Source organism: Lepidochelys kempii, chromosome 13, assembly GCF_965140285.1.
Source record: "Lepidochelys kempii isolate rLepKem1 chromosome 13, rLepKem1.hap1, whole genome shotgun sequence".
In the NCBI taxonomy this organism is placed as follows: domain Eukaryota; kingdom Metazoa; phylum Chordata; order Testudines; family Cheloniidae; genus Lepidochelys; species Lepidochelys kempii.
In genome coordinates, this window is record NC_136392.1 from 38,432,292 (window position 1) to 38,455,702 (window position 23,411).

At 63.1% G+C, this 23,411-nt stretch overlaps 3 protein-coding genes across 7 annotated transcripts in view; 1 reads left to right on the top strand and 2 right to left on the bottom strand.

Annotated features, from left to right (window-relative positions):
- The window catches only part of ZFHX2 (zinc finger homeobox 2), a 28,641-nt gene extending 15,636 nt beyond the window's left edge, over window positions 1–13,005 (bottom strand). The window contains exon 1 of the mRNA XM_078848257.1: window positions 12,789–13,005. The gene's annotated coding sequence lies outside the window, so the exon portion shown is untranslated. The remainder of the gene's footprint in view (window positions 1–12,788) is intronic.
- THTPA (thiamine triphosphatase) overlaps window positions 1–18,118 on the top strand; it is a 47,627-nt gene extending 29,509 nt beyond the window's left edge. For 3 of the 4 annotated variants that reach the window (XM_078848260.1, XM_078848261.1, XM_078848262.1), the window contains exons 4-5: window positions 15,128–15,822; window positions 15,905–18,118. In XM_078848260.1, the coding sequence (XP_078704386.1) occupies window positions 15,128–15,822; window positions 15,905–16,032 (823 nt within the window). In that variant the 3' untranslated portion in view covers window positions 16,033–18,118. Of the gene's footprint in view, window positions 1–13,806; window positions 14,706–15,127; window positions 15,823–15,904 lie in introns of those variants that run through there. The other variant, XM_078848263.1, reaches the window with a different exon arrangement.
- Window positions 16,779–21,177, bottom strand: NGDN (neuroguidin). 2 transcript variants are annotated; one of them, XM_078848259.1, is made up of 11 exons: window positions 21,093–21,177; window positions 20,282–20,341; window positions 20,129–20,200; window positions 19,756–19,893; window positions 19,371–19,455; window positions 19,229–19,281; window positions 18,917–19,028; window positions 18,442–18,610; window positions 17,373–17,529; window positions 17,225–17,285; window positions 16,779–16,905 (listed from the first exon to the last, which is right to left on the bottom strand). In XM_078848259.1, exons 1-11 carry the CDS (start codon window positions 21,117–21,119, stop codon window positions 16,889–16,891), a joined length of 951 nt encoding a protein of 316 aa, XP_078704385.1. In that variant the 5' UTR covers window positions 21,120–21,177; the 3' UTR covers window positions 16,779–16,888. The 2 variants fall into 2 exon arrangements, with proteins under 2 accessions (XP_078704385.1, XP_078704384.1); XM_078848258.1 differs by having other exon boundaries at window positions 16,779–17,285.
- Window positions 21,178–23,411: the final 2,234 nt, after the last annotated feature.

Consider the following 23,411-nt stretch of genomic DNA (forward strand, 5'->3'; position numbering starts at 1 on the left):
TGCAGGGGGTGCAGGTGGGTGGATGGATCGGGGGGTGCAGGGGGTGGGTGGGGATAGAAGGGTGGATGGGGGGGTGCAGGTGGGTGGATGGATCGGGGGGTGCAGGGGGTGGATGGGGACAGGTGGATGGATGGATAGGGGGGTGGGTGGGTGCAGGAGATGAATGGATGGGGAGTGGGTGCAGGGGGTGGGTGGGGATGGATGAATGGATAGGGGGGTGGAGGGTGCAGGGGGTGGGTGGGGATAGAAGGGTGGATGGGGGGGTGCAGGGGGTGGATGGATCGGGGGGTGCAGGGGGTGGATGGGGACAGGTGGATGGATGGATAGGGGGGTGGGTGGGTGCAGGAGATGAATGGATGGGGAGTGGATGCAGGGGGTGGGTGGGGATGGATGAATGGATAGGGGGGTGGAGGGTGCAGGGGGTGGGTGGGGATAGAAGGGTGGATGGGGGGGTGCAGGGGGTGGATGGATCGGGGGGTGCAGGGGGTGGATGGATGGATGGATGGATGGATAGGGGGGTGGGTGGGTGCAGGAGATGAATGGATGGGGAGTGGGTGCAGGGGGTGGGTGGGGATAGAAGGGTGGATGGGGGGGTGCGGGGGGTGGATGGAAGGGTGGATGGGGGGGTGCAGGGGGTGGATGGATGGGTGGATGGGGGGGTGCAGGGGGTGGATGGATGCAGGTGGGGGGAGGCCATAGTCTGATATTCCTTCCTACTCGTCCCTTGCCGTAGACCCCTCCATTTGCCGTCATTCGGCCCCCCTTTCCCCATCCATCCCCCCGTCTCTCTCCCCCTTTTCACCCCCCCGTTCCCATCTCACTCCGTCTCCCATGTCTCCGCTGGGGCGAGGGGAGGGGGAGTTCCAGGCGGGGGGGGGCGGACTCCCCCCTCCGAGGGGAGTCTTGTGGATGCAAATCACCTCATTAAGGAACCAGCGGCGGGCAGGGTAATTAGCCTGGGCCTTGTATTTCTTATCAGCGACACAAAGGCAGCGGGGTGGGGGAGGGGAGAGAGATGGAGGGAAGAAAACAGGGGCTGGAGGGAGGGAAAGGGAAGGATGGAGGGAGCGAGGCAGCGGGAGACAGGGAAAGAAAACGAGAGAGAGCTCGGGAGAGCGAAAGGCTGGAAAAGAGGGTTGGAGGCAGAGGCCAGAGGGACTGACGCAAGGAATGAGACAGAAGGAGGGATGGAGGGAGGGAACGAAACAGACAGAGGAGAAGGGGGGACGACGATGCAACAGACAGGAAAGAAGAGAACGGAGGAAATGGAGGAGGAAGGAGGGAAGGAGACAGAGGAGGAGAAAGGAGGGAATGAAGCAGGGAGAGGAGGATGATGGAGGGAACGAAGCAGGGAGAGGAGGAGGAAGGAGGGAAGGAGACAGAGGAGGAGGAAGGAGGGAACGAAGCAGGGAGAGGAGGAGGAAGGAGGGAAGGAAGCAGGGAAGGAGGAGGATGGAGGGAACGAAGCAGAGAGAGGAGGAGGAAGGGGGAAGGAGACAGAGGAGGAGGATGGAGGGAACGAAGCAGGGAAGGAGGATGGAGGAAACGAAGCAGGGAAGGAGGAGGAAGGGGGGAAAGAGACAGAGGAGGAGGATGGAGGGAACGAAGCAGGGAGAGGAGGAGGAAGGAGGGAAGGAGACAGAGGAGGAGGAAGGAGGGAACGAAGCAGGGAGAGGAGGAGGAAGGAGGGAACGAAGCAGAGAGAGGAGGAGGAAGGGGGAAGGAGACAGAGGAGGAGGATGGAGGGAATGAAGCAGGGAAGGAGGATGGAGGAAACGAAGCAGGGAAGGAGGAGGAAGGGGGGAAAGAGACAGAGGAGGAGGATGGAGGGAACGAAGCAGGGAGAGGAGGAGGAAGGAGGGAAGGAGACAGAGGAGGAGGAAGGAGGGAAGGAGACAGAGGAGGAGGAAGGAGGGAACGAAGCAGGGAGAGGAGGAGGAAGGGGGAAGGAGACAGAGGAGGAGGATGGAGGGAACGAAGCAGGGAGAGGAGGAGGAAGGAGGGAAGGAGACAGAGGAGGAGGAAGGAGGGAACGAAGCAGGGAAGGAGGATGGAGGGAACGAAGCAGGGAAGGAGGAGGAAGGGGGGAAGGAGACAGAGGAGGAGGATGGAGGGAACAAAGCAGGTAGAGGAGGAGGAAGGAGGGAACGAAGCAGGGAAGGAGGAGGAAGGGGGGAAGGAGACAGAGGAGGAGGAAGGAGGGAACGAAGCAGGGAGAGGAGGAGGAAGGAGGGAAGGAGACAGAGGAGGAGGAAGGAGGGAACGAAGCAGGGAGAGGAGGAGGATGGAGGGAACGAAGCAGGGAAGAGGAGGATGGAGGGAAGGAGACAGAGGAGAAGGATGGAGGGAACGAAGCAGGGAGAGGAGGAGGAAGGAGGGAAGGAGACAGAGGAGGAGGATGGAGGGAACGAAGCAGGGAAGGAGGAGGATGGAGGGAAGGAGACAGAGGAGGAGGATGGAGGGAACGAAGCAGGGAGAGGAGGAGGATGGAGGGAACGAAGCAGGGAGAGGAGGAGGAAGGAGGGAAGGAGACAGAGGAGGAGGAAGGAGGGAACGAAGCAGGGAAGGAGGATGGAGGGAACGAAGCAGGGAAGGAGGAGGAAGGGGGGAAGGAGACAGAGGAGGAGGATGGAGGGAACGAAGCAGGGAGAGGAGGAGGAAGGAGGGAACGAAGCAGGGAAGGAGGAGGAAGGGGGGAAGGAGACAGAGGAGGAGGAAGGAGGGAACGAAGCAGGGAGAGGAGGAGGATGGAGGGAACGAAGCAGGGAGAGGAGGAGGAAGGAGGGAAGGAGACAGAGGAGGAGGAAGGAGGGAAGGAAGCAGGGAGAGGAGGAGGAAGGGTGGAAGGAGACAGAGGAGGAGGATGGAGGGAACGAAGCAGGGAGAGGAGGAGGATGGAGGGAACGAAGCAGGGAGAGGAGGAGGAAGGAGGGAAGGAGACAGAGGAGGAGGATGGAGGGAACGAAGCAGGGAGAGGAGGAGGATGGAGGGAACGAAGCAGGGAGAGGAGGAGGAAGGAGGGAAGGAGACAGAGGAGGAGGAAGGAGGGAACGAAGCAGGGAAGGAGGATGGAGGGAACGAAGCAGGGAAGGAGGAGGAAGGGGGGAAGGAGACAGAGGAGGAGGATGGAGGGAACGAAGCAGGGAGAGGAGGAGGAAGGAGGGAACGAAGCAGGGAAGGAGGAGGAAGGGGGGAAGGAGACAGAGGAGGAGGAAGGAGGGAACGAAGCAGGGAGAGGAGGAGGATGAAGGGAACGAAGCAGGGAGAGGAGGAGGAAGGAGGGAAGGAGACAGAGGAGGAGGATGGAGGGAACGAAGCAGGGAGAGGAGGAGGATGGAGGGAACGAAGCAGGGAGAGGAGGAGGAAGGAGGGAAGGAGACAGAGGAGGAGGAAGGAGGGAACGAAGCAGGGAGAGGAGGAGGAAGGGGGGAAGGAGACAGGAGGAGAAAGGAGGGAAGGAAGCAGGGAGAGGAGAAGGAAGGAGGGAACGGAGGAGGAAGGAGGGAACGAAGCAGGGAGAGGAGGAGGATGGAGGGAACGAAGCAGGGAGAGGAGGAGGATGGAGGGAACGAAGCAGGGAGAGGAGGAGGAAGGAGGGAAGGAGACAGAGGAGGAGGATGGAGGGAACGAAGCAGGGAGAGGAGGAGGAAGGAGGGAAGGAGACAGCGGAGGGGACAGAGCAAGGCAGTGATGGGGGGGTGACCCAGGGGTCCATGCCGCAGGCGGTGGGGGAGGGGCGGGGTCGGTGCAGGCCGATTTGGGGAGATTCATGTTGGGGGGGCGACGGGGCCGCAGCAACTGTCAATAAAACGAGCGAGATGTCGAGAAACCAGCCTGTGGGGAAGGGGAGATGCTCTGCCCCCCCCCGAGCCCCGTTGGTGCCCCTCACTCCCGACCCGCAGCCCCCTGCCAGCCCAGCCCTGCCCCCCCCAAGCCCCGCTGGTGCCCCTCACTCCGGACCCCGCAGCCCTGATAGCCCAGCCCTGCCCCCTGCTCCCTTCGCTCTCACCTGGGGGGCAGGGCTGGCTTGTGGCACTAATTGGTGGGAGAGGAGAAACGCTCGGTACCAGCTCGGGGAGCCCCGGAGAGGGGAGCTCCCGGCTCCTCCAGCCCCGTTCCAGCAGGGGGCGCTGGGGGGGCAGGAGGGCAGGGCCTGGCTGGGGGTTGGGGGGGAGGGATGCCTGCGGTGGTTGGCCTTTCTCCTAGGCCTGACATCCCACAATGCACTAGGGCACTCGTTTGCATCGAATTTGCATACAACCCTGAGCCCGGGGTGTCCCAGAGGCTTCTCTGCTCTTGTTGTGTGTGCTGAGGGGTGGGGGAGGTGTGGACTGGAGGCTCCACCCACTCATCTGCATATGCAAATATGCAAACCCCACCAGAGGGCGCAGGGCAGAGAGACTGGAAAAGCCACAACATCCTCTGGCTCTCTTGTGTGTGCGCCGATCGGGTGTGTCAGCGGGGTGTGTGTGTGTGTGTGTGTCTGTGTGTGTGCACGTCTGTGTGTACCGATTGGGTGTGTCGGCGGTGTGTGTGTGTGTGTGTGTGTGTGTGCGCCGATCGGGTGTGTCAGCGGGGTGTGTGTGTGTGTGTGCGCCGATCGGGTGTGTCGGCGGGGTGTGTGTGTGTGTGTGTGTGTGTGCACCGATTGGGTGTGTCGGCAGTGTGTGTGTGTGTGTACCAATTGGGTGTGTCAGCTCTGTGTGTGTGTCTGTGTGTGTGTGTATGTATCAATCGGGTGTGTCAGCTGTGTGTGTGTGTGCATCGACCAGGTGTGTTGGTTGTGTGTGCACACGTGTATGTGTACCGATCGGGTGTGTTCGCTGTGCTTGTGTGTGTGTGTGTCTGTGTGTACCGATTGGGTGTGTCGGCAGTGTGTGTGTGTGTGTGTGTGTGTGTGCACAGGTGTGTGTACCAATCAGGTGTGTCAGCTCTGTGTGTGCATGTGTGTGTGTGTGTGTGTGTGTATCAATCGGGTGTGTCAGCTGTGTGTGTGTGTATCAACCAGGTGTGTTGGTTGTGTGTGCGCACGTGTATGTGTACCGATCGGGTGTGTTCGCTGTGCTTGTGTGTGTGTGCGTGTGTATCGATTGCGTGGGTCAGCTGTGTGTGTCTGTGTGTGTCTGTGTACGTGTGTGCACTGATTGGGTGTGTCGACTCTGTGTGTGTGTGTGTGAGTGTGTGTGTACCGATTGGGTGTGTCGGTGGTGTGTGTGTGTGTCTGTGTGTGCACAGGTGTGTGTACCGATCAGGTGTGTCAGCTCTGTGTGTGCATGTGTGTGTGTGTGTGTGTGTGTATCAATCGGGTGTGTCAGCTGTGTGTGTGTGTATCGACCAGGTGTGTTGGTCGTGTGTGCGCACGTGTATGTGTACCGATCGGGTGTGTTCACTGTGCTTGTGTGTGTGTGTGTGTACCAATTGGGTGTGTCGGCAGTGTGTGTGTGTCTGTGTGTGCACGGGTGTGTGTACCGATCAGGTGTGTCAGCTCTGTGTGTGCATGTGTGTGTGTGAGCGTGTGTGTACCGATTGGATGTGTTGGCAGTGTGCGTGTGTCTGTGTGTGTGTGTGTGTGTGTACCGATTGGGTGTGTCGGCGGTGTGTGTGTGTGTGTGTGTGTGCGCACTGATTGGGTGTGTAGGCAGTGTGTGTGTGTGTGTCTGTGTGTGCACAGGTGTGTGTACCGATCAGGTGTGTCAGCTCTGTGTGTGCATGTGTGTGTGTATCAATCGGGTGTGTCAGCTGTGTGTGTGTGTATCGACCAGGTGTGTTGGTTGTGTGTGCGCACGTGTATGTGTACTGATTGGGTGTGTTCGCTGTGCTTGTGTGTGTGTGTGTGTGTGTCTGTGTGTACCGATTGGGTGGGTCGGCAGTGTGTGTCTGTGTACGTGTGTGCACTGATCGGGTGTGTCGACTGTGTGTGTGTGCACCGATTGGGTGTGTGTCGTGTATCTCGATAGGGTGTGTTGACTGTGTGTGCGTGTGTGTGTCGTGTGTATCTATCAGGTGTATCAGCTGTGCACGTGTGTGTGGTGTATATCCATCAGGTGTGTGTTGTGTAGCTCCATCGGCTGTGTCGACTGTGCATGTGTGTGGTGTATATTGACTGGGTGTGTGTTACGTACATCCATCAGTGCATCGACTCTGTGTGTGTCTTGTGTGTGTCAATGGGGTGTGGGAACTGGAGGGGTGGTGTATATCGACCAGCTGTGTGGCTTGGATGCGTTATGTATACTGATCACGCGCGCGTGTTCTCCACATTGATTGGGCGTGTCGCCTGGGGGTGTGTTGTGTGTATCCATTGTGGGTGTGTCAATTGTATGCCAGCTGTGCACTGGTGCACTTGCTGTGTGCGTCGACTGCACACGCGTGCCCCTGTCCTGTCTGTGCCGAGTGTGTCATTGTGCGACTCTGGGGGGATGTTTGGGGGGTGTTACAGAATGCGGCAGTCCAGGGAGCCCTGTCTCTGTGTGTGCTGGCTTGTGTGGCTCAGTGTGTTGTGTTTGTGTAGTCGCACTTGAATGACCCGTCTTTTTTGAGGGTAGGGGGTTGCATGTGTGTTGACGGGTATGTTGTGTATTTGTGTGAGATGTTGTGTGTGTTCCTGTCTCTCTCTGGGGGTGCTGTGTATGACTGTGAGATGCTTGTGTATATGGTGTGGTGGTGTGTAGCGGGGTGAGGGTGGAGGTTTTGGTTAGCACCTATATGTATATGGCGTGTGTGATGGGGGGGTATAGAGGTGTCTACATGTGAGTTGTGTGTGTCTGGGTGGGAGTGGTTGTGTGTACATTATTCAGTGTCAGGGTGCGGGGTGTGTGTGTGGCTGACAGCACGTGTTGTGTTACTGGGGATTGTGTGGTTGTATCTGGCTGTGGGAGTGGATTGTGTGTGTGTGAGAGAGAAAGACGGGGGAGTGTTGGTGGGGGGGTTGTGTTACTGTGGCAAGGAATGGGAGGGGGATGTGGTGGTGGTTGTGTTGTTGTGGGCGGGTTGTGTTATTGAAGTATGTGCTGTGATGTTGTTTTCCATTTGGAGATTATGTCAGGTGGGTTTTGTGTTGTTGTATTTGTTCTCTGGTAGTGTGTTGTGGGTTTCTGTTGTGGTGTAGTGTGCAGTTAGGGTGTGTGGGTGTCTTTAGGGTTTGTGTTGGAGTCATATGTTTGTTGGGTTGTATTAGACGATGTTTCTACTTTGTTTGTTGTGACTGGTTTTCTGGGTGTCTGTTGTGTACTTTTTGTGAGGGTTAGGTTTTGTGTGTGTTGTTGGTTGTGGTCTGTGTTTCTTGTGGGTTTTGCATTTTGCATATTGTTGGCTGGTTGTCCTTTCTGGTTGTTGTGGGTTTTGTATATTGTGTGTTATTGGTTGGATTTTGTGTCAGTTGGTTGCGTTTTTGGTGGGGGGTGTTGTGGATTTAGTATTTTGTGTCTTGGTGGTGGAGTTTTTGTGGGGTTGGGATTGGGGCTTTGTGCGTTGTTGGTTTGTGGGTTTGCGTTGGGAGGGGTTTATTGTGGATTCTGGTTTTATTGTGGGTTCTCTGCGGTTATGTGATTTGTATTTTGTGTGTTGTTGCTTGGTTGTGCTTTTTGGTGTTTGATTTCTGGGGGGTTGTGTCACCATTTGCGGGGGGTGCTTTGTGAAACCTTGGCGGGGTTTGTATGATTGTGTGTTACATTTGTCATGTTGTGTTTGGCCTCATTCTGGGAGATGTGTTTGTGCTGGGCTTTTGTGGTGTTTACATTTGCTTCTTCATTTGCCTGTTGTGTGGCCTGGTTGTGTGGTTGTGTGCAGCGTCCTGCTGGCTGGTTGTGTTTTGCGAGGGTGTGTTTTTGTGTGGAGTGTTGGTTGGTTGTGTTTTATCTTTCTGTTGTGTGGGACTTCGGAGGTGAGGGGCTAGCAGTTGTGTTGTGGGTCTGTATTGTGATTCTCTCGTGTGCGGTTGTGCGCTGGGTACCCCTGCCTGGTTCTGTTCTGTGTGTGTTGTGTCCTGCTGCTGGGTTGTGTTTGGTGTGTTTGTTTTGCTGTCTCCTCTGCTGTGTCCCATCACGAGCCCGTTGGGGCTGCTACACAACTCAATACGCACAGAACGGCAACACGGCAACAACCTCCTTTAGGCCTCAGCCAGAGAGAACAAGTGATTCAAACACCCCATACTGCCCAGATGGGGGGAGTCCCATAAAATCAGAGAGAGAACCCAGGAGTCCTGGCTCCCAGCCCCCCGCTCTAACCACCACACCCCACTCCCCTCCCAGAGACAGGGAGAGAACCCAGGAGTCCTGTCTCCCAGCCCCCGCTGTAACCACCCCCCTCCCGTGCTGTGGGTTCTATCCTGTGCGGGGGGAGGGGGGAGCGAGGGAGCGAAGAAGCAGGTGACGGAGGAAGAAGGATTGTAAAATCGATGGGCTGAGCCAGCCAGGGCACGGAGCTGTCGCCCACTGGAATATATGAGCTTCCTTGATACACTCCGACTTCCACCCCTCCGCCGGCCCGGCTTCTTCCTTCCCTCCACCCCTCCGCCGGCCCGGCTTCTTCCTTCCCTCCACCCCTCCGCCGGCCCGGCTTCTTCCTTCCCTCCACCCCTCCGCCGGCCCGGCTTCTTCCTTCCCTCCACCCCTCCGCCGGCCCGGCTTCTTCCTTCCCTCCACCCCTCCGCCGGCCCGGCTTCTTCCTTCCCTCCACCCCTCCGCCGGCCTGCTTCTTCCTTCCCTCCACCCCTCTGCCGGCCTGCTTCTTCCTTCCCTCCATCCCTCCGCCGGCCCGGCTTCTTCCTTCCCTCCACCCCTCTGCCGGCCCGGCTTCTTCCTTCCCTCCACCCCTCCGCCGGCCCGGCTTCTTCCTTCCCTCCACCCCTCCGCCAACCTGGCTTCTTCCTTCCCTCCACCCCTCTGCCGGCCTGCTTCTTCCTTCCCTCCACCCCTCTGCCGGCCTGCTTCTTCCTTCCCTCCATCCCTCCGCCGGCCTAGCTTCTTCCTTCCCTCCACCCCTCCGCCGGCCCGGCTTCTTCCTTCCCTCCACCCCTCCGCCAACCTGGCTTCTTCCTTCCCTCCACCCCTCTGCCGGCCCGGCTTCTTCCTTCCCTCCACCCCTCTGCCGGCCTGCTTCTTCCTTCCCTCCACCCCTCTGCCGGCCTGCTTCTTCCTTCCCTCCATCCCTCCGCCGGCCCAGCTTCTTCCTTCCCTCCACCCCTCCGCCGGCCCGGCTTCTTCCTTCCCTCCACCCCTCCGCCAACCTGGCTTCTTCCTTCCCTCCACCCCTCCGCCGGCCCAGCTTCTTCCTTCCCTCCACCCCTCCGCCGGCCCGGCTTCTTCCTTCCCTCCACCCCTCCGCCAACCTGGCTTCTTCCTTCCCTCCACCCCTCCGCCGGCCCGGCTTCTTCCTTCCCTCCACCCCTCCGCCGGCCCGGCTTCTTCCTTCCCTCCACCCCTCCGCCAACCTGGCTTCTTCCTTCCCTCCACCCCTCCGCCAACCTGGCTTCTTCCTTCCCTCCACCCCTCTGCCGGCCTGCTTCTTCCTTCCCTCCACCCCTCTGCCGGCCTGCTTCTTCCTTCGCTCCATCCCTCTGCCGGCCTGCTTCTTCCTTCCCTCCATCCCTCCGCCGGCCTAGCTTCTTCCTTCCCTCCACCCCTCCGCCGGCCCGGCTTCTTCCTTCCCTCCATCCCTCCGCCGGCCCGGCTTCTTCCTTCCCTCCATCCCTCTGCCGGCCCTTTTCCCTCCTTCCCTCCGCCAGCCTGCTTCTTCCTTCCCTCCACCCCTCCGCCAGCCCGGTTCCCTCCTTCCCTCCATCCCTCTGCCGGCCAGGTTCCCTCCTTCCCTTCATCCCTCTGCCGGCCCGGCTCCTTCCTTCCTTCCATCCCTCTGCTGGCCTGGTTCCCTCCTTACCTCCATCAGCCCGGTTCCCTCCTTCTCTCCATCCCTCCGCCGGCCTGGCTTCTTCCTTCCCTCCATTCCTCCACCAGCCTGCTTCTTCCTTCCCTCCATCCCTCCGCCAGCCTGGCTTCTTCCTTCCCTCCATCCCTCCGCCAGCCTGGCTTCTTCCTTCCCTCCATCCCTCCGCCAACCCGGCTCCATCCTTCCCTCCATCCCTCTGCCAGCCAGGTTCCCTCCTTCCCTTCATCCCTCCATCCCTCTGCTGGCCCGGTTCCCTCCTTACCTCCATCCCTCCGCCAGCCTGGCTTCTTCCTTCCCTCCATCCCTCCGCTGGCCCGGTTCCCTTCTTCCCTCCATCCCTCTGCCAGCCTGGTTCCCTCCTTCCCTCCACCAGCCTGGCTTCTTCCTTCCCTCCATCCCTCCGCCAGCCTGCTTCTTCCTTCCCTCCATCCCTCCACCAACCCGGCTCCATCCTTCCCTCCATCCCTCTGCCAGCCAGGTTCCCTCCTTCCCTTCCTCCCTCCATCCCTCTGCTGGCCCGGTTCCCTCCTTACCTCCATCCCTCCGCCAGCCTGGCTTCTTCCTTCCCTCCATCCCTCTGCCGGCCCGGTTCCTTCCCTCCCTCCATTCCTCCTCCGGCCCGGTTCCCTCCTTCCCTGTGCCAGCCTGACTCCTTCCTTCCCTCCAGCCCTCCGCCGGCCCGGCTTCTTCTTTCCCTCCATCCCTGTGGCTTCCCTCCATCCCTCCACCAGCCAGTTTCCCTCCATCCCTGTCTGCTTCCCTCCACACGTCCGCCGGCCTGGTTCTCTCCTTCGCTCCATCCCTCCGCCCACCCCACCCCCTGTTCTCCAGCCGAGATGGAGGGAAGGAGAGAAAGGAGGGGGGACAGTCTCTGGGGCAGTGTGTTTGGGGGGGCCGCTCTTCCCCCCACATTGTTCCCCCCACCCATGGAGGGCACGGGGGGGCATGGAGGGTGGCTCTCGCAAAACCGCTATTGCTCCTTTCCCCTCCCCCACTGTCCACATCCCCCACCCCATCTCCCCTTTGTCCCCCCCACTTCCCGACATTGCTACTCCCCCAACCCCCACCTCTGGCTGTAGCCGGGACAGGAGTGGGTGTCTGGAGCCAAACAAGGGGGCCTAGCTGGAGGGGGGGAACCCAATACTGGGACCCCCAGCAGACAACCCCCGCGTCTGGGCCTGGCCCTCACCCCCCCACACACACTCCTTGTCCCATCCCTCCTTCCATCCATCCCTCCATGCCCCATCGACCCCTCCCTCCATCTCCACATCCCCTCCACCCCTCCTTCCATCCCTGCACACCCCTCCTTCCATGCACCCTTCCATCCCTCCTTCCATCCATCCCTCCATCTCCACATCACCTCCACCCCTCCTTCCATCCATCCCCCATCCCTCCATCTCCACATCCCCTCCACCCTTCCTTCCATCCATCCCTCTTTCCATCCCCGCACACCCCTCCTTCCATCCTCCCTTCCATCCATCCTTCCCTCCATGCATCCCTCATCCAAACCTTCCTCCGTCCCCTATCCCTCCATCCCCACACTCCTCCATCTCCACATCCCCTCCATCCCTCCTTCCATCCCCACACACCCCTCCTTCCATCCCTCCTTCCATCCATCCTCCATCCCTCCATCTCCACATCCCCTCCACCCCTCCTTCCATCCACCCTTCCACCCATCCCTCCATCTCCACATCCCCTCCAACCCTCCTTCCATCCATCCCTCCATCTCCACATCCCCTCCATCCCTCCTTCCATCCCCTCCACCCCTCCTTCCATCCATCCCTCCATCTCCACATCCCCTCCATCCCTCCTTCCATCCCTCCACCCCTCCTTCCATCCCCGCACACCCCTCCTTCCATCCACCCTTCCATCCACCATCTCCACATCCCCTCCACCCCTCCTTCCATCCTCCCTTCCGTCCCTCCATGCCCCATCCTCTATCCAACCTCCCATCCCTACATTCTCCTCTCCAGCCTTCCTTCGCTTCATCCCCACACACCCCTCCATTGTCCTGTCTCAGTCCTCTCTCCTCCTCCATCCCCCCTTCCTCTCTCATCTCCTTCCCCTGCCCTCTTCCCTCCTTCCTTCTCGCCTCCCTCCCCTGTTCTGCGGGCTCCCCGCCATGCACCCTCTCCCTTTCCCCCTCTCATCTGTCTCCTTCCCCTCCCCTCCACTTGCCCCATCCCCTCCCCTCACTCCTTCCCCTCCACTCCCCATCCCCTCCCCTCCACTCGCCCTGTCCCCTCCCCTCCCCCATTTCCTCCCCTTGCTCCTTCCCTTCCCCTCCACTCGCCCCATCCCCTCCCCTCTCTCCTTCCCCTCCCTTCCCCTCCACTCACCCCATCCCCTTCCCTAGCTCCTTCCTCTCCCCTCCCCTCCTCTCCTTCCCTCTCTTTCTCCTTCTCCCTCTTCATTCTCCCCTCCATCATTCTATCTCCCCTTCCCCCTCTTCACCCCCCATCCATCCCCCTCTGTCTCCTTCCCTGTCTCCATTCCCCTCCATTCCTCCTTGTCTCCTTCTCCCTCTCCATCGCCCTCCCTCTCTCTCTCCTTCCCCATGTCCATCCCCCCTCTGTCTCCTTCCCCTCTCCATCGCCCTCCCTCCCTCTGTCTCCTTCCCCCTCTCCATCCCCCTCTCTCTCCTTCCCCCGTCCATCCCTCCTCCGTCCCTCTCTGTCCCCATCCCCCTCTCCATTCTCCCCTCCATCCCCCTCTCTCTCCTTCCCCCTCTCCATTCTCTGTCCATCCCTCTCTGTCTCCTTCCCCCTCTCCATTCCTCCCTCCATCCCTTTCTGTCTCCTTCCCTCTCTCCATCCCCCTCCCTCTCTCCTCTGTCTCCTTCCCTCCCCCCTCCCGTTCACACGCTGCCAGCCGGAGTGAAGCGATGGGAAATCGATCCCACTTACTCTGCTCGCTGGAAGAGGGGGCTCCGCCGGGGGTGGGGATGGGGGGGGAGCTCGGCTCCGGCCGCTCCCCTCCTCCAGCGCCTCCCCCTGGCTCAGGCCCGGCCCGCGGATCGATCGGGGCGCCGCCGGGGCTTCCCCATTGATTTACACTCGTCCGCGCCCGCCCTGCTCCGCTCCCTCGCTCCGGAGCTGCCGGCAGCCGCGCCACACAATGGAATAATCAATTTCCCTCCCCCCCCCCCGCCCTCCAGCACCCCGGCGGGGGGGGGGCGGCAGGGAGCAGGTGCAGCTGAGCATGATGGGAAATGTAGTCTCTCGCCCCCCCCCGCAGGCTCTGCCCCCCCTCGCCTCTGCACCCTGGGATGGACAAAAGTGTGTGTGAGGGGGAGCCGGGGGGGATGAGATGGGCGTGTCTGACCCCCCTCCAGAGCAGGTGCACTGCCCCCCCCACTGCCCCACAGCGGCCCCTATAGGGGAAGGTCCCTGAGTCCCCCCTGGGGCTGGAGCTGGTGACCCTAGAGGGGAAAGGCCTCGTGCCTCCCCTCAGCAGCGCCCCCTAGAGGCAAAAGATCCCGATCCTCGCCCCTCTGAGCCAGCCAGGCCTCCAACCTATTCCTACAGAATCACAGCCCCCCACAAGCTTTCCCCTCCCGACCCCCTTGCGAGGGAGGGCAGGACTATTCTCTGCATGTTACACTGGGGAAACTGAGGCACGGAGCAGTTCAGGGGGTTCACCCGACCCCCAACCCTTCTCCCCCACCTCACCCCACCCCTGACCCTCCAGCCCTTTCCCAACCCCAGTCCTCCAGCCCCTGCTAACCCCCACCCCCACCCATTCCTCCAGCCCCCATTGCTCCAATGCCCCTCCCCCCACCTTCCACACACCCCTAGACGCACATCCCTTCCCCCTAATTCTCCCCCACACCTCATCCCCTGACCCCCTCCACATCCACCCCTGACCCCAGAGCCCTTCGCTCACGCCCCCTACAACCTCCCCATCTCCCCTCTGCCCCATGGTCTTTCCCTCATAATCACCCCCCCCGCCCCTGCTCTTCAGCCCGCGTCTCCTCCCCGGCTGCCTCTGGGCTCCCTTCCCTGGCCGGTGGTTCTGTCAGGCAGAGAGAGAACAGCAATAATCAGCTGTGCCCAACCCCCCGCTCTAACCACTAGCCCCCACTCTCCTCCCAGACTCAGGGAGAGAACCCAGGAGTCCTGGCTCCCAGCCCCCCTCCCACCTCTAACCACTGGACCCTACTCCACTTTCAGAGCCCGGAATAGCACTCAGAAGTCCCTGCCTCCAGGTCCACAAGGGGTTAACCCCATCTCCTCATTAAGGACCCCCCATCCTGCAGCTCCTAATTGCAGCTTTCCGGTCACCATAGCAACTGGGAGCAAAGAAGCGAGACAGACGCAGTTGGCGGGCCGGGGAGTGAGACAGAGAGAGAGAGGCCAAAGACATCGGTTTTTCCAATCCCTTAGTCGTCTGGAACTACAGCTCCCAGAATGCTCTGCTCCCTACAGAACTACAGCTTCCAGAATGCTCTGCTCCCTACAGAACTACAGCTCCCAGAATGCCCTGCCCTCTTGGAACTACTTCGCCCAAAATGCCCCACTCCCTTTGGCACTACAGCTCCCAGCATTCCCTGCTCCCCTCAGAACTACAGCTCCCAGCATGCCCCACCCCCTGGAACTACAGCTCCCAGCATGCCCCACCCCTGGAACTACAGCTCCCAGCATGCCCCTCTCCCCACCACTCTAGCACGAGGAAGCAAATTAATTCTCCGAAAAGAAAACTCCAGCCCCCACCCCCACGGCCCCGCCCACTCACAGCCCCGCCCCCTCCCAGCTCCTTCCTCGCAGCCCCGCCCAGGAGGCGCCGACAGCTGGGACCAAGCAGGGAGCTGGGACCGGGGCGAGGTCGGTGCTGGCCCCGGGACCCCGCCAGGAGACCCCTTGAGCAGGGAGTGGGGTGGGGCTGAGCGGGGTGCACGTGCTGTCGGGAGTGGGCCAGGCGAAGGGCGCCATGGGGCAGGGAGCTGGGCTGGGTGGGGATTGCTGTGGGGTAAGGAATGGGGCTAGGTGGGGGTTGCCGTGGGGCAGGCCTGTGTGAAGTGCACTGTGCTTGGGGAGTGGGGCAGGGAGCTGGGCTGGGGCACTGTGGGGCAGGGTGGGGGTTGCTCTGGGGCAGGGAGCTGGGCTGGGTGGGGGTCACCATGGGGCAGGCCTGTGTGAAGTGCACTGTGCTATGGGGAGTGGGGTAGGGGGTGCCGTGGGGTGGGGGTCAGTGGGCTGCGACCAGGGGGTCGCTCCATGGCTCACTCCCCCTCTCCTGCCCCCAGAGAGGCCGTGATGCCGTCGGGCAGCATCGAGGTGGAGGTGAAGTTCACAGCCGGGCCGGGCACGGAGGCCAGGTTGGTGGCACTGGGGGCGGCCCTGGCCGGGAGCTCGTCCTTCCGCGACCGCTATTACGACACCCCCGACCTGCGGCTCACGCGGGCTGACCACTGGCTGCGGCTCCGCCAGGGGGCCGGCTGGGAGCTCAAGTGCCCCCCGGTGCCACGCAGAGGAGCCGGAGGCTCCAGCCACGTCCCAGGTGCCCCGTCCCTGGAGCTGCCAGCAGAGGGCGCCGGAGGCTCCAGCCACGTCCCGGGTGCCCCGTCCCCAGAGCCGCCAGCAGAGGGCGCCGGAGGCTCCAGCCACGTCCCGGGTGCCCTGTCCCCGGAGCCGCCCACCGTGGCCACCACCTACCAGGAGCTGACGAGCCCCCGCGCCATTGTGGGCCGGCTGTGCGGGGTGCTGGGCGTGGCCCCCGTGCCCGGCTGGGACCAGGTGCCCGGGGCCGTGGCCGGGCTGGGCCTGCAAGAGTTTGCCAGCTTTGTGACCTGGCGCCGCAGCTACAGGCTGGGGGGCCTGCGGGTGGACCTGGACCAGGCGGATTTCGGCTACACCGTGGCCGAGGTGGAGGCCGTGGTGGGGGCCCAGCAGGAGGTGCCGGCAGCGCTGGAGGGGGTGATGCAGCTTCAGCGGGCACTGGGTGAGTGGCGTCTGGGACACCGGGGGGGGGGGCGGGAGGCGCCGGGACGCCCCCACTGACCGGGTCTTCTCTCCCCTCCCAGGGTGGGACGGTGCCACCCACGTGCCCGGCAAGCTGAGCGTCTACCTCCAGCGGCATCGCCCCCGGCACTACCAGGAGCTGCTCCGGGCGGGGGTGCTGGCCGGGGACCCCCAACCGCCCCCCCCATGACGACAACGCTTCCGGGCCTGACACGCCGGCGCCATGTGGCCCCTCAAAAGTGATGGGGCTGGCAGGGGCGGCGGAGGTTGAAATGGGGCCTAGTGCTGGGGAGAGGCAGCCCAGCGCCCCCTAGCGCTGGGGGGAGACTGGGCACGGACCGGCCCCCTCCGCAGCCCAACGCCCCCCCAGCTGCAGCCTATCGAAGGATCACAGAACATGGCTTTCACCCCAGAGCTCTGGAGGCCCCGCCCTATGGGGCCAGCCCACAGCCGAGCAACCGAGGCAGGGTGGCTCCCTGCGCAATTGGCCTCGGTCGCTAACTGCGGCATGACCCGCGGTCACACGCCAGCAGGCGCCTGGCTTGGCCCCCGTCCCGAGGGCGGAAACCGAGGAAAGCTGCAAGGGGCACCCGCCCCCGTTTGATCCCCCGAGAGGGAGAATGGGGACAGCTGGTCCCCGCCCCCCCACTAATACATTTAGCTCAGTTACGCTAGGACCTAGGGGGAGGGAAGCTGAGATCTGGCAAAGATATGGAGCGGGGCTGGCAAAGAGCTGGGGGGCATGCTGGGGTCCGGTTGCCCTCCGGCCGAGCAAGGGGATAGGACAGGGCCCCAGCGTGCATCAGCTCCCTTGCCGGGGACCCTTGGCCTAAGCCGAGCAGGCAACGCTGCCGCACAGCGCCCCCTAGTGACGGGCTGGGCGACGGGCCCCAGCAGCACAGCTCCCCCTACTGGACGTTTACACCAAGACACATGTTCAGGGGCTCAATTTTATTGTCTAAACATTCTGCCCCGTGTGAGAGTCGCTCCGTGGTGGGGGCGGGGGGCATCACTCCAGCGGGTGCAGTGGGGACAATGTGGGTCCGTTATCGCCTCCGGAAACCTACAAAAGGAAGAGAATAGGGGAGTGTGGAAGGAGAGCGAGCGGACAAGTGACAGATCACAGCCCCGGCTCCCCTCCCAGAGCTGGGAGAAAACCCAGGCGTCCTGGCTCCCCTCCGACCCGGTCTAACCCATTACAGCCCACTCTCCTTCCAGAGCCAGGACCCCGGTGACCGGACTCCCAGCTAGTTCTAGAACCTCCTCGGGCTGCTGTTCACCTGTGGAACCCCCTGTCACTGGATTTTGAGGGGCTCTAAAAGGTGGAGGTGGGGACTGAAGTTGGGACTGCTGGGTCAGAGGGGACTGCCCTTCACACTCACCCTTTTTCCTTCCCCTCTTTGCATTAGTCTTCTTCCTCCTTTTCTTCTGGGGGCTCAGATCCTGGGAGAGGAATGGAGACAATTAGCTGGGTGAGGCTCAGCCCCAGCTTGCTCCCCTGCCCCTGCCCATCACTCTGCGCTGCCTCACCTCTCCAGTGGGGGGCGCTGCCCCAGTCAGGGCGCTGATGTCGCCGAAGTGGGTCAGGGAGTGGAGCTGGGCCCCCAGCGCAGCCACCCGGCGACGCCGGGCCTTGTCCTGCCGGCTCAAGTTCAGCCTCACCAGCATGGCCTCCTCGTAGCTCCTCCTGCAATGACCAGAACGGGGAGCCTGGGTCCTGCTCTGATCACTAGACCCCATTCCCCTCTGCCTCCCCGAGCCAGGATAGAACCCAGGAGTCCTGGCTCCCAACCCCCAGCCCCACGCTTTAACCACTAGACCCTGTGATGTCGTGGGGATTTTCCCTTGTTATGTTGTATGTGACCCTATGTAAGTCTTACTGTTTTGCATGGATGCGGTGCGTGCCTCAGTTTCCCTGTGTATTGCACCAATGTCTAGGTGGTGGGAATAAGGGTGTGTGACTTTTGCGGGGGCTGCTCCAGCTGCCTGCAGGGATGCTCTGGCCGCCCCTTCGTAACCTGAGACCCAGGAGGGGGATGGTTGGCCTGGGAAGCAAGATGAAGGCCGGAGGAGGAGCAACGGGCAGGGTAGGGGCCAGGCTGCTGGCAGCGAGTCGGTCTGGGCTGGCTTGGGGTGCAGGGGGAGGGCCAGAGCCCTGGCTCTGGGCTCCCCGACCCCCAAGATGGACTTGGCTGAAAGTCACGGATTTCTGTGCTAACGAGCTGTGCCCTACGCTGTGTTCCTGTCGGCGAATAAACCTCCTGTGTTACCGGCTGGCTGAGAGTCCCGGCTGACTGCGGAGTTGGGGGGCAGGACCCCCTGGCTCCCCCAGGACCCCACCTCACTGTGGGAAGCATCCGGAGGGGCAGGGGAGGCTGAATGCTCCGGGGTCAGACCCAGGAAGGTGGAGCTGGGTAAGCTGTGTGTCCTGCAGACGGGCTGCGCCCAGAGAGGAGGCTCCCCCAGAGTCCTGCCTGGCTTCGTCGGGAGCAGTCCCGGAGCATCGCCCGGGGACCCCCCTCCCCTCCCAGAGCCAGGGACAGAACCCAGGAGTCCCAGCTCCCAGCCCCCCCGCCTCTAACCACTAGCCCGCACTCACCGGTGCTCATCCTCCTGGCTCTGCCTGGTCGCATGCAGGTAGCGCCCTTCGCGGATCTCCTCCGGCGCGTCTGAGAACTGCTCTTTCAGCTCCCGGATGACGGAGCTGCTCAGCGCCCGCTTCTTCGCCTGGTCGAGGGCCTTCTTCTCCCGCTCGGCCTCCGTCTCATCTGAGGGGGGACGGATGGGGATGTGGTCACCTCTGGGCTGGGGCGCGGGGGCTGAGTGTACGGGGACCCCTCCCCCGGCGCGGAGAGGTGGCCCCCTCTGGGGTGGGGCGGGGGCTGGCTATACGGGGACCCCTCCCCTAGAGCTGAGAGGTGGTCCCCTCTGGGATGTGGCGTGGAGCTGAACATACGGGACCCCTCCCCTGGTGCTGAGAGGCAGCTGGCTCTGGGGTGGGGCACGGGGTGGTTATACAAACCCCGCTCTTTCTAAGGCGGGGGCTAGAAGCTGGGCGGGCTCCCAGCTCGCACCATAATGCACCGGTACCAGCCGGGGTGGGACGTATTTCCGGACTCCTCCTTTGGCCAGGGGCTTCTTCCCGGCAGCTTTGCCTCCCGTCCCGTCCTCTTCCTCATCACTCAGCTGCCCGAGAGAAAACAACCTGTCAATCAAGAGCTGGCCCTGCCCTCCTCCCCCCAGCGCGGGCCAATGAGTAACCCCATTCCTCCCCATAGACAGAGCCCAGCCTGGCTCCCAACCCCTCCCCTGCTCTAACCACTAGACCCCCCCCTCCCTTCCCAGAGCTGGGGATGGAACCCAGGAGTCCTGCCCTTCCCCTTCACCTTGCTCATCATGTTCCCAGGGTCCGGTTTGAATCTCAGCGGATTGTCGTATCCTGCAATGAGAGCACCCCGGGGGGGCGAGGCGTGGTCAGCGGGGGCCCTGGTCACCTCGCGCCCACCCCCCTCGGTGCCCCCAACTCACCCACGGCACCCGTCACAGCTGCCTTCACCAGCTTGTCAACCTGGTACCGGAGCTTCTGCTCAATGGGGCGCATCTTCTCCAACACCTGGGGGGGGGGGTCAGGAGTGTGGGGGAGTCAGACGTGGGGAGACCCTGCCCCCCCAAGAACCACCCACCACACCCAGGAGTTCAGGCTCCCTGTACCCCCCCCCACTCTAACCACTAGCCCACCTCCCCTCCCAGAGCTGGGGATAGAACCCAGGAGTCCGGCTCCCAGCCCTTCCCCCCACTCTAACCACTGGACCCCACTCCCCTCCCGGAGGTACCCTACAGAGCCGGAACCTTGCCTCCAGCGGTCTGCCCCCGCCCCGGCATGGCCCCCATGGGCTCCATCGGCCCCACGCACCGTGCGCAGCTCAGCCAGGCGCAGGACACCCGGCTGGGCGGCCAGGGAGCGGCCCGAGCTCTTCTCCAGCAGCAGCTGGGCCAGGTCCTGGAGATAGAACAGCAGCAGCTGGGCCTTCAGCTCCAGGAAACTCAGCCCCTGCGGAAGGGGGCAGAGGCATCAAGGGGGGGACGGGGACAGGGACAGGATCGGGGGGACACCCAGGCCAGGGAAGCAGGAGAGGGGCAGGATGGGGGTGGACCCAGGGGACAGGAGCAGGATGGGGGAGACGCCCGGGGCAGGGAAGCGGGAGAGGGGCAGGATGGGGGTGGACCCAGGGGACAGGGGCAGGATGGGGGGGGACACCGGGGGGCGGAAGAGGACCCGTTCTTACCTTCTCCGTGGGGAAGGTGCCGGCCCGGACCCTCTGCAGCAGCCCCTGGACATGGGCCGTGACCCCAACAACCTGTGGGGGGAAGAAAGGGGGTGAGCCAGGGCCTTTCCCCTGGGGGGCGGCCCCGATCTGGGGGGTCGGGGTCTCTCTCACCTGCTCCTGGAGCGATCCCAGCAAGGCCAGTGCGGGGGGCAGGTCGGAAACCAGCTGCTCCTGCAGGGTGGGGAGACTTTAAACCGAGCCACCCCCCATGCCTCCTGCCAGGCCCCCTCCCACCAGCGTCCGGCCCAGATCCCCTTCCCCAGCCCCGCCCCCCGTGCACCCCCCCCCATCCCCTTCCCCAGCCCCGCTCCCCCGTGCGCCCCCCGATCCCCTTCCCCAGCCCCGCCCCCCGTGCGCCCCCCCCATCCCCTTCCCCAGCCCCGCTCCCCCGTGCGCCCCCCGATCCCCTTCCCCAGCCCCGCCCCCCGTGCGCCCCCCGATCCCCTTCCCCATCCCCGCTCCCCCGTGCGCCCCCCGATCCCCTTCCCCAGCCCCTCCCCCCGTGCGCCCCACGATCCCCTTCCCCATCCCCGCCCCCCCGTGCGCCCCCCGATCCCCTTCCCCAGCCCCGCCCCCCCGTGCGCCCCCCGATCCCCTTCCCCAGCCCCTCCCCCCGTGTGCCCCCCGATCCCCTTCCCCATCCCCGCCCCCCCGTGCGCCCCCCGATCCCCTTCCCCAGCCCCGCCCCCCCGTGCGCCCCCCGATCCCCTTCCCCAGCCCCTCCCCCCGTGTGCCCCCCGATCCCCGCCCCCCCGTGCGCCCCACGATCCCCTTCCCCAGCCCCGCCCCCCGTGCGCCCCCCGATCCCCTTCCCCAGCCCCGCCCCCCCGTGGCCCCCCGATCCCCTTCCCCAGCCCCGCCCCCCCGGATCCCCTTCCCCAGCCCCTCCCCCGTGCGCCCCCCCCCCGGAACCCCGCCTCACCTGCAGCTCGGGCCCTGCCGCCTCCATCCCAACCTCCCCGTGGAGTGGGACACGCGGCGCCGAGCGCACCTACCGCTTCCGCCTCGGTACCCGCCTCGGCCAATCGGTGCCCCGGATCCGGCCTCCTGGCAACGGTTCGGGCAAATCAGGACCGCAGTTCCGCCTCGTTAGCGAGGATCCGACCAATCGCGAGTGGCACCTCATGCTCTTAGCCCGCCTCCGGTGGGAAAGGAACTAACCAATTAGAGACGGAATCACGCCCCCTCCCCGCCCCCTTCCCGGGGTTGGCCCCATCAGCGGGCGGATGCAGACGCCGCGAGAGGAATCAGCGAATCAGCCCCGCGCCGCCGGCAGCGCTCTAAATTTAAGCCAATCAGCCGCCTGGCTCCGTCCACATGGTTCTATCGGACCAATCAGCAACTGGGAGGTGAGGGGCGGGCTGAGGGTGCTTGACAGGGACGGAGACCAATGGCAGGGAGAGATTCTCTAGGGCTCTAAAGGACGGAGCCGGAGGGGAGAACGGGGCCGGGAGGCGGCGGCTCTTGTCTGAGCCCCCCCCCCCCGCGGCTCCCCCTCACTACCCCCCCCCGAAAACTCAGGGGTCCTGGCTCCCACCCCCCCCCACTAGCTGTGACGAAGCGGGACTGTTCTTAATGTTTCCTCTGGGTAGTGTGGGGGTGCCTCAGTTTCCCCTCGGCAGTTCTTAAGTCTCTAGGGGGTGGGCTCAGGGTGTGTGGTCACTGCGGAGCCCTAGAGGGCCGGTGTGGGCAGGGGTCTGGACACAGGGAATGGCCGACACCCTGTGTCCTGGCCGCTGATGGCCTGGGCCCTTCCCCCCTGCGAGGTGGGAGCTGAAGGGCTGGAGAACAAAGGGATCCGGTGGCCTCCTGGCCGGGGAAAGGGACAAAGCCCAGAGGAGGAGGGGCTGGGGGGAGTTTCAGTTGGGGGCTGGCTGGGACATGGAGTGAAGGGCAGACGGGGTTGTCTGGCTCACTGCCCCCCCCCCAAAATGGACCCAGCTGAGGGGTCCCGTTCTCTGCACCTACAAACTCTGTGTTAGACCATGTTCCTGTCGTCTAATAAACCTCTGTTTTACTGGCTGGCTGAGAGTCCCGTCTGCCTGCGGAGTTGGGGGGCAGGACCCTCTGGCTCCCCCAGGACCTCGCCTGAACGGACTGGCTGGGGGAAGCGCACGGAGGGGCAGAGGAGGCTGAATGCTCCTAGGTCAGGCCCAGGACGGTGGAAGCCGGGGGAGCTGTGTGTCCTGCAGACAGGCTGCTCCCAGAAAGGAGACTTCCCCAGAGTCCTGACTGGCTTAGTAGGGAGCAGTTCCAGAGCATCGGCCAGGGACTCCGTGACCCAACCCCCCCCCGAAAACCCAGGGGTCCTGGCTCCCATCTCCCCACTCTAACCACTAGACCCTTCCCTGATAACCCAGGAGTCCTGGCTCCTAGCCCCCCCCCCCGAAAAAGCAGGAGTCCTGGCTCGCACCTCTCCCCTCTAACCACTAGGCCCCCCCAATAACCCAGGAGTCTGGCTCCCATCTCCCCCACTCTAACCACTGCCCCCCCCCAAGAAAAACCCAGGATCCTGGCTCCCATCCCCTCACCCCAACCACTAGCCCCCCCGCGATAACCCAGGAGTCTGGCTCCCATCCCGCCCACTCTAACCACTAGCCCCCACAGAGCCTCCCCCATCGCTGGAAATGCCCTTGCTGGCTGAGCCCACGTGCAAGTTGTTGGCGGCCGCTCACCCACTTTAAGCTCCGATCCCACGGGTCCCACAGCAATGGGGGAGGGCAGAAGCGACCCACGCCGGACACTGCTGGAGTCCTACTCATGGCGTGTGGGCGGGTCGAGACTTTGGCCACTTGTGTGTTGACTTGGTGGGGGGAGGGGGAGGCGCCATAGCTTGGCCACTTCTTTGCCGACCCGGCTGCTCTATTCAGCGACAGCCCAGCCCACCTCCAGCTGAGGGGGGCACTCGAAAACGCACCCGAAAAATTGTTCCTCCCCGACAACCTAGACCAGCTGCTGTCAACACATAAGCCTTGAAAAGCTTCCGTGTTACGACGTGGGAGGTCGGTGTGCTGCTTCATCGTCCAAATCAAACTGCCCCTTGCACTTGCTGAAGAGAGTCAATTGACTGAGCAACTGGATACGCTTTCTTGTGGAAGAGACGGCCACGAAATGCACCGGGTGACTTGGGCGTCCATGTCACAGTGAGAAAGAATCTCGTTTGGAGAGTGTGACGCACTGTACCTCAGGGGAACACTCTACGCCCCCAGGTTCATCGTTATAAAATGATTGTGTGGTATCC

Excerpts from the sequence above, each read along its gene's own strand:
- NGDN (XM_078848258.1), bottom strand. The coding sequence starts at position 21,119 with ATGGAGGCGGCAGGGCCCGAGCTGCAG. Across the intron at positions 20,201-20,281 it reads TGGGATCGCTCCAGGAGCAG|GTTGTTGGGGTCACGGCCCA; the intron begins GTGAGAGAGACC and ends TTCCCCCCACAG. Across the intron at positions 19,029-19,228 it reads CTGGGAACATGATGAGCAAG|CTGAGTGATGAGGAAGAGGA; the intron begins GTGAAGGGGAAG and ends TCTCTCGGGCAG.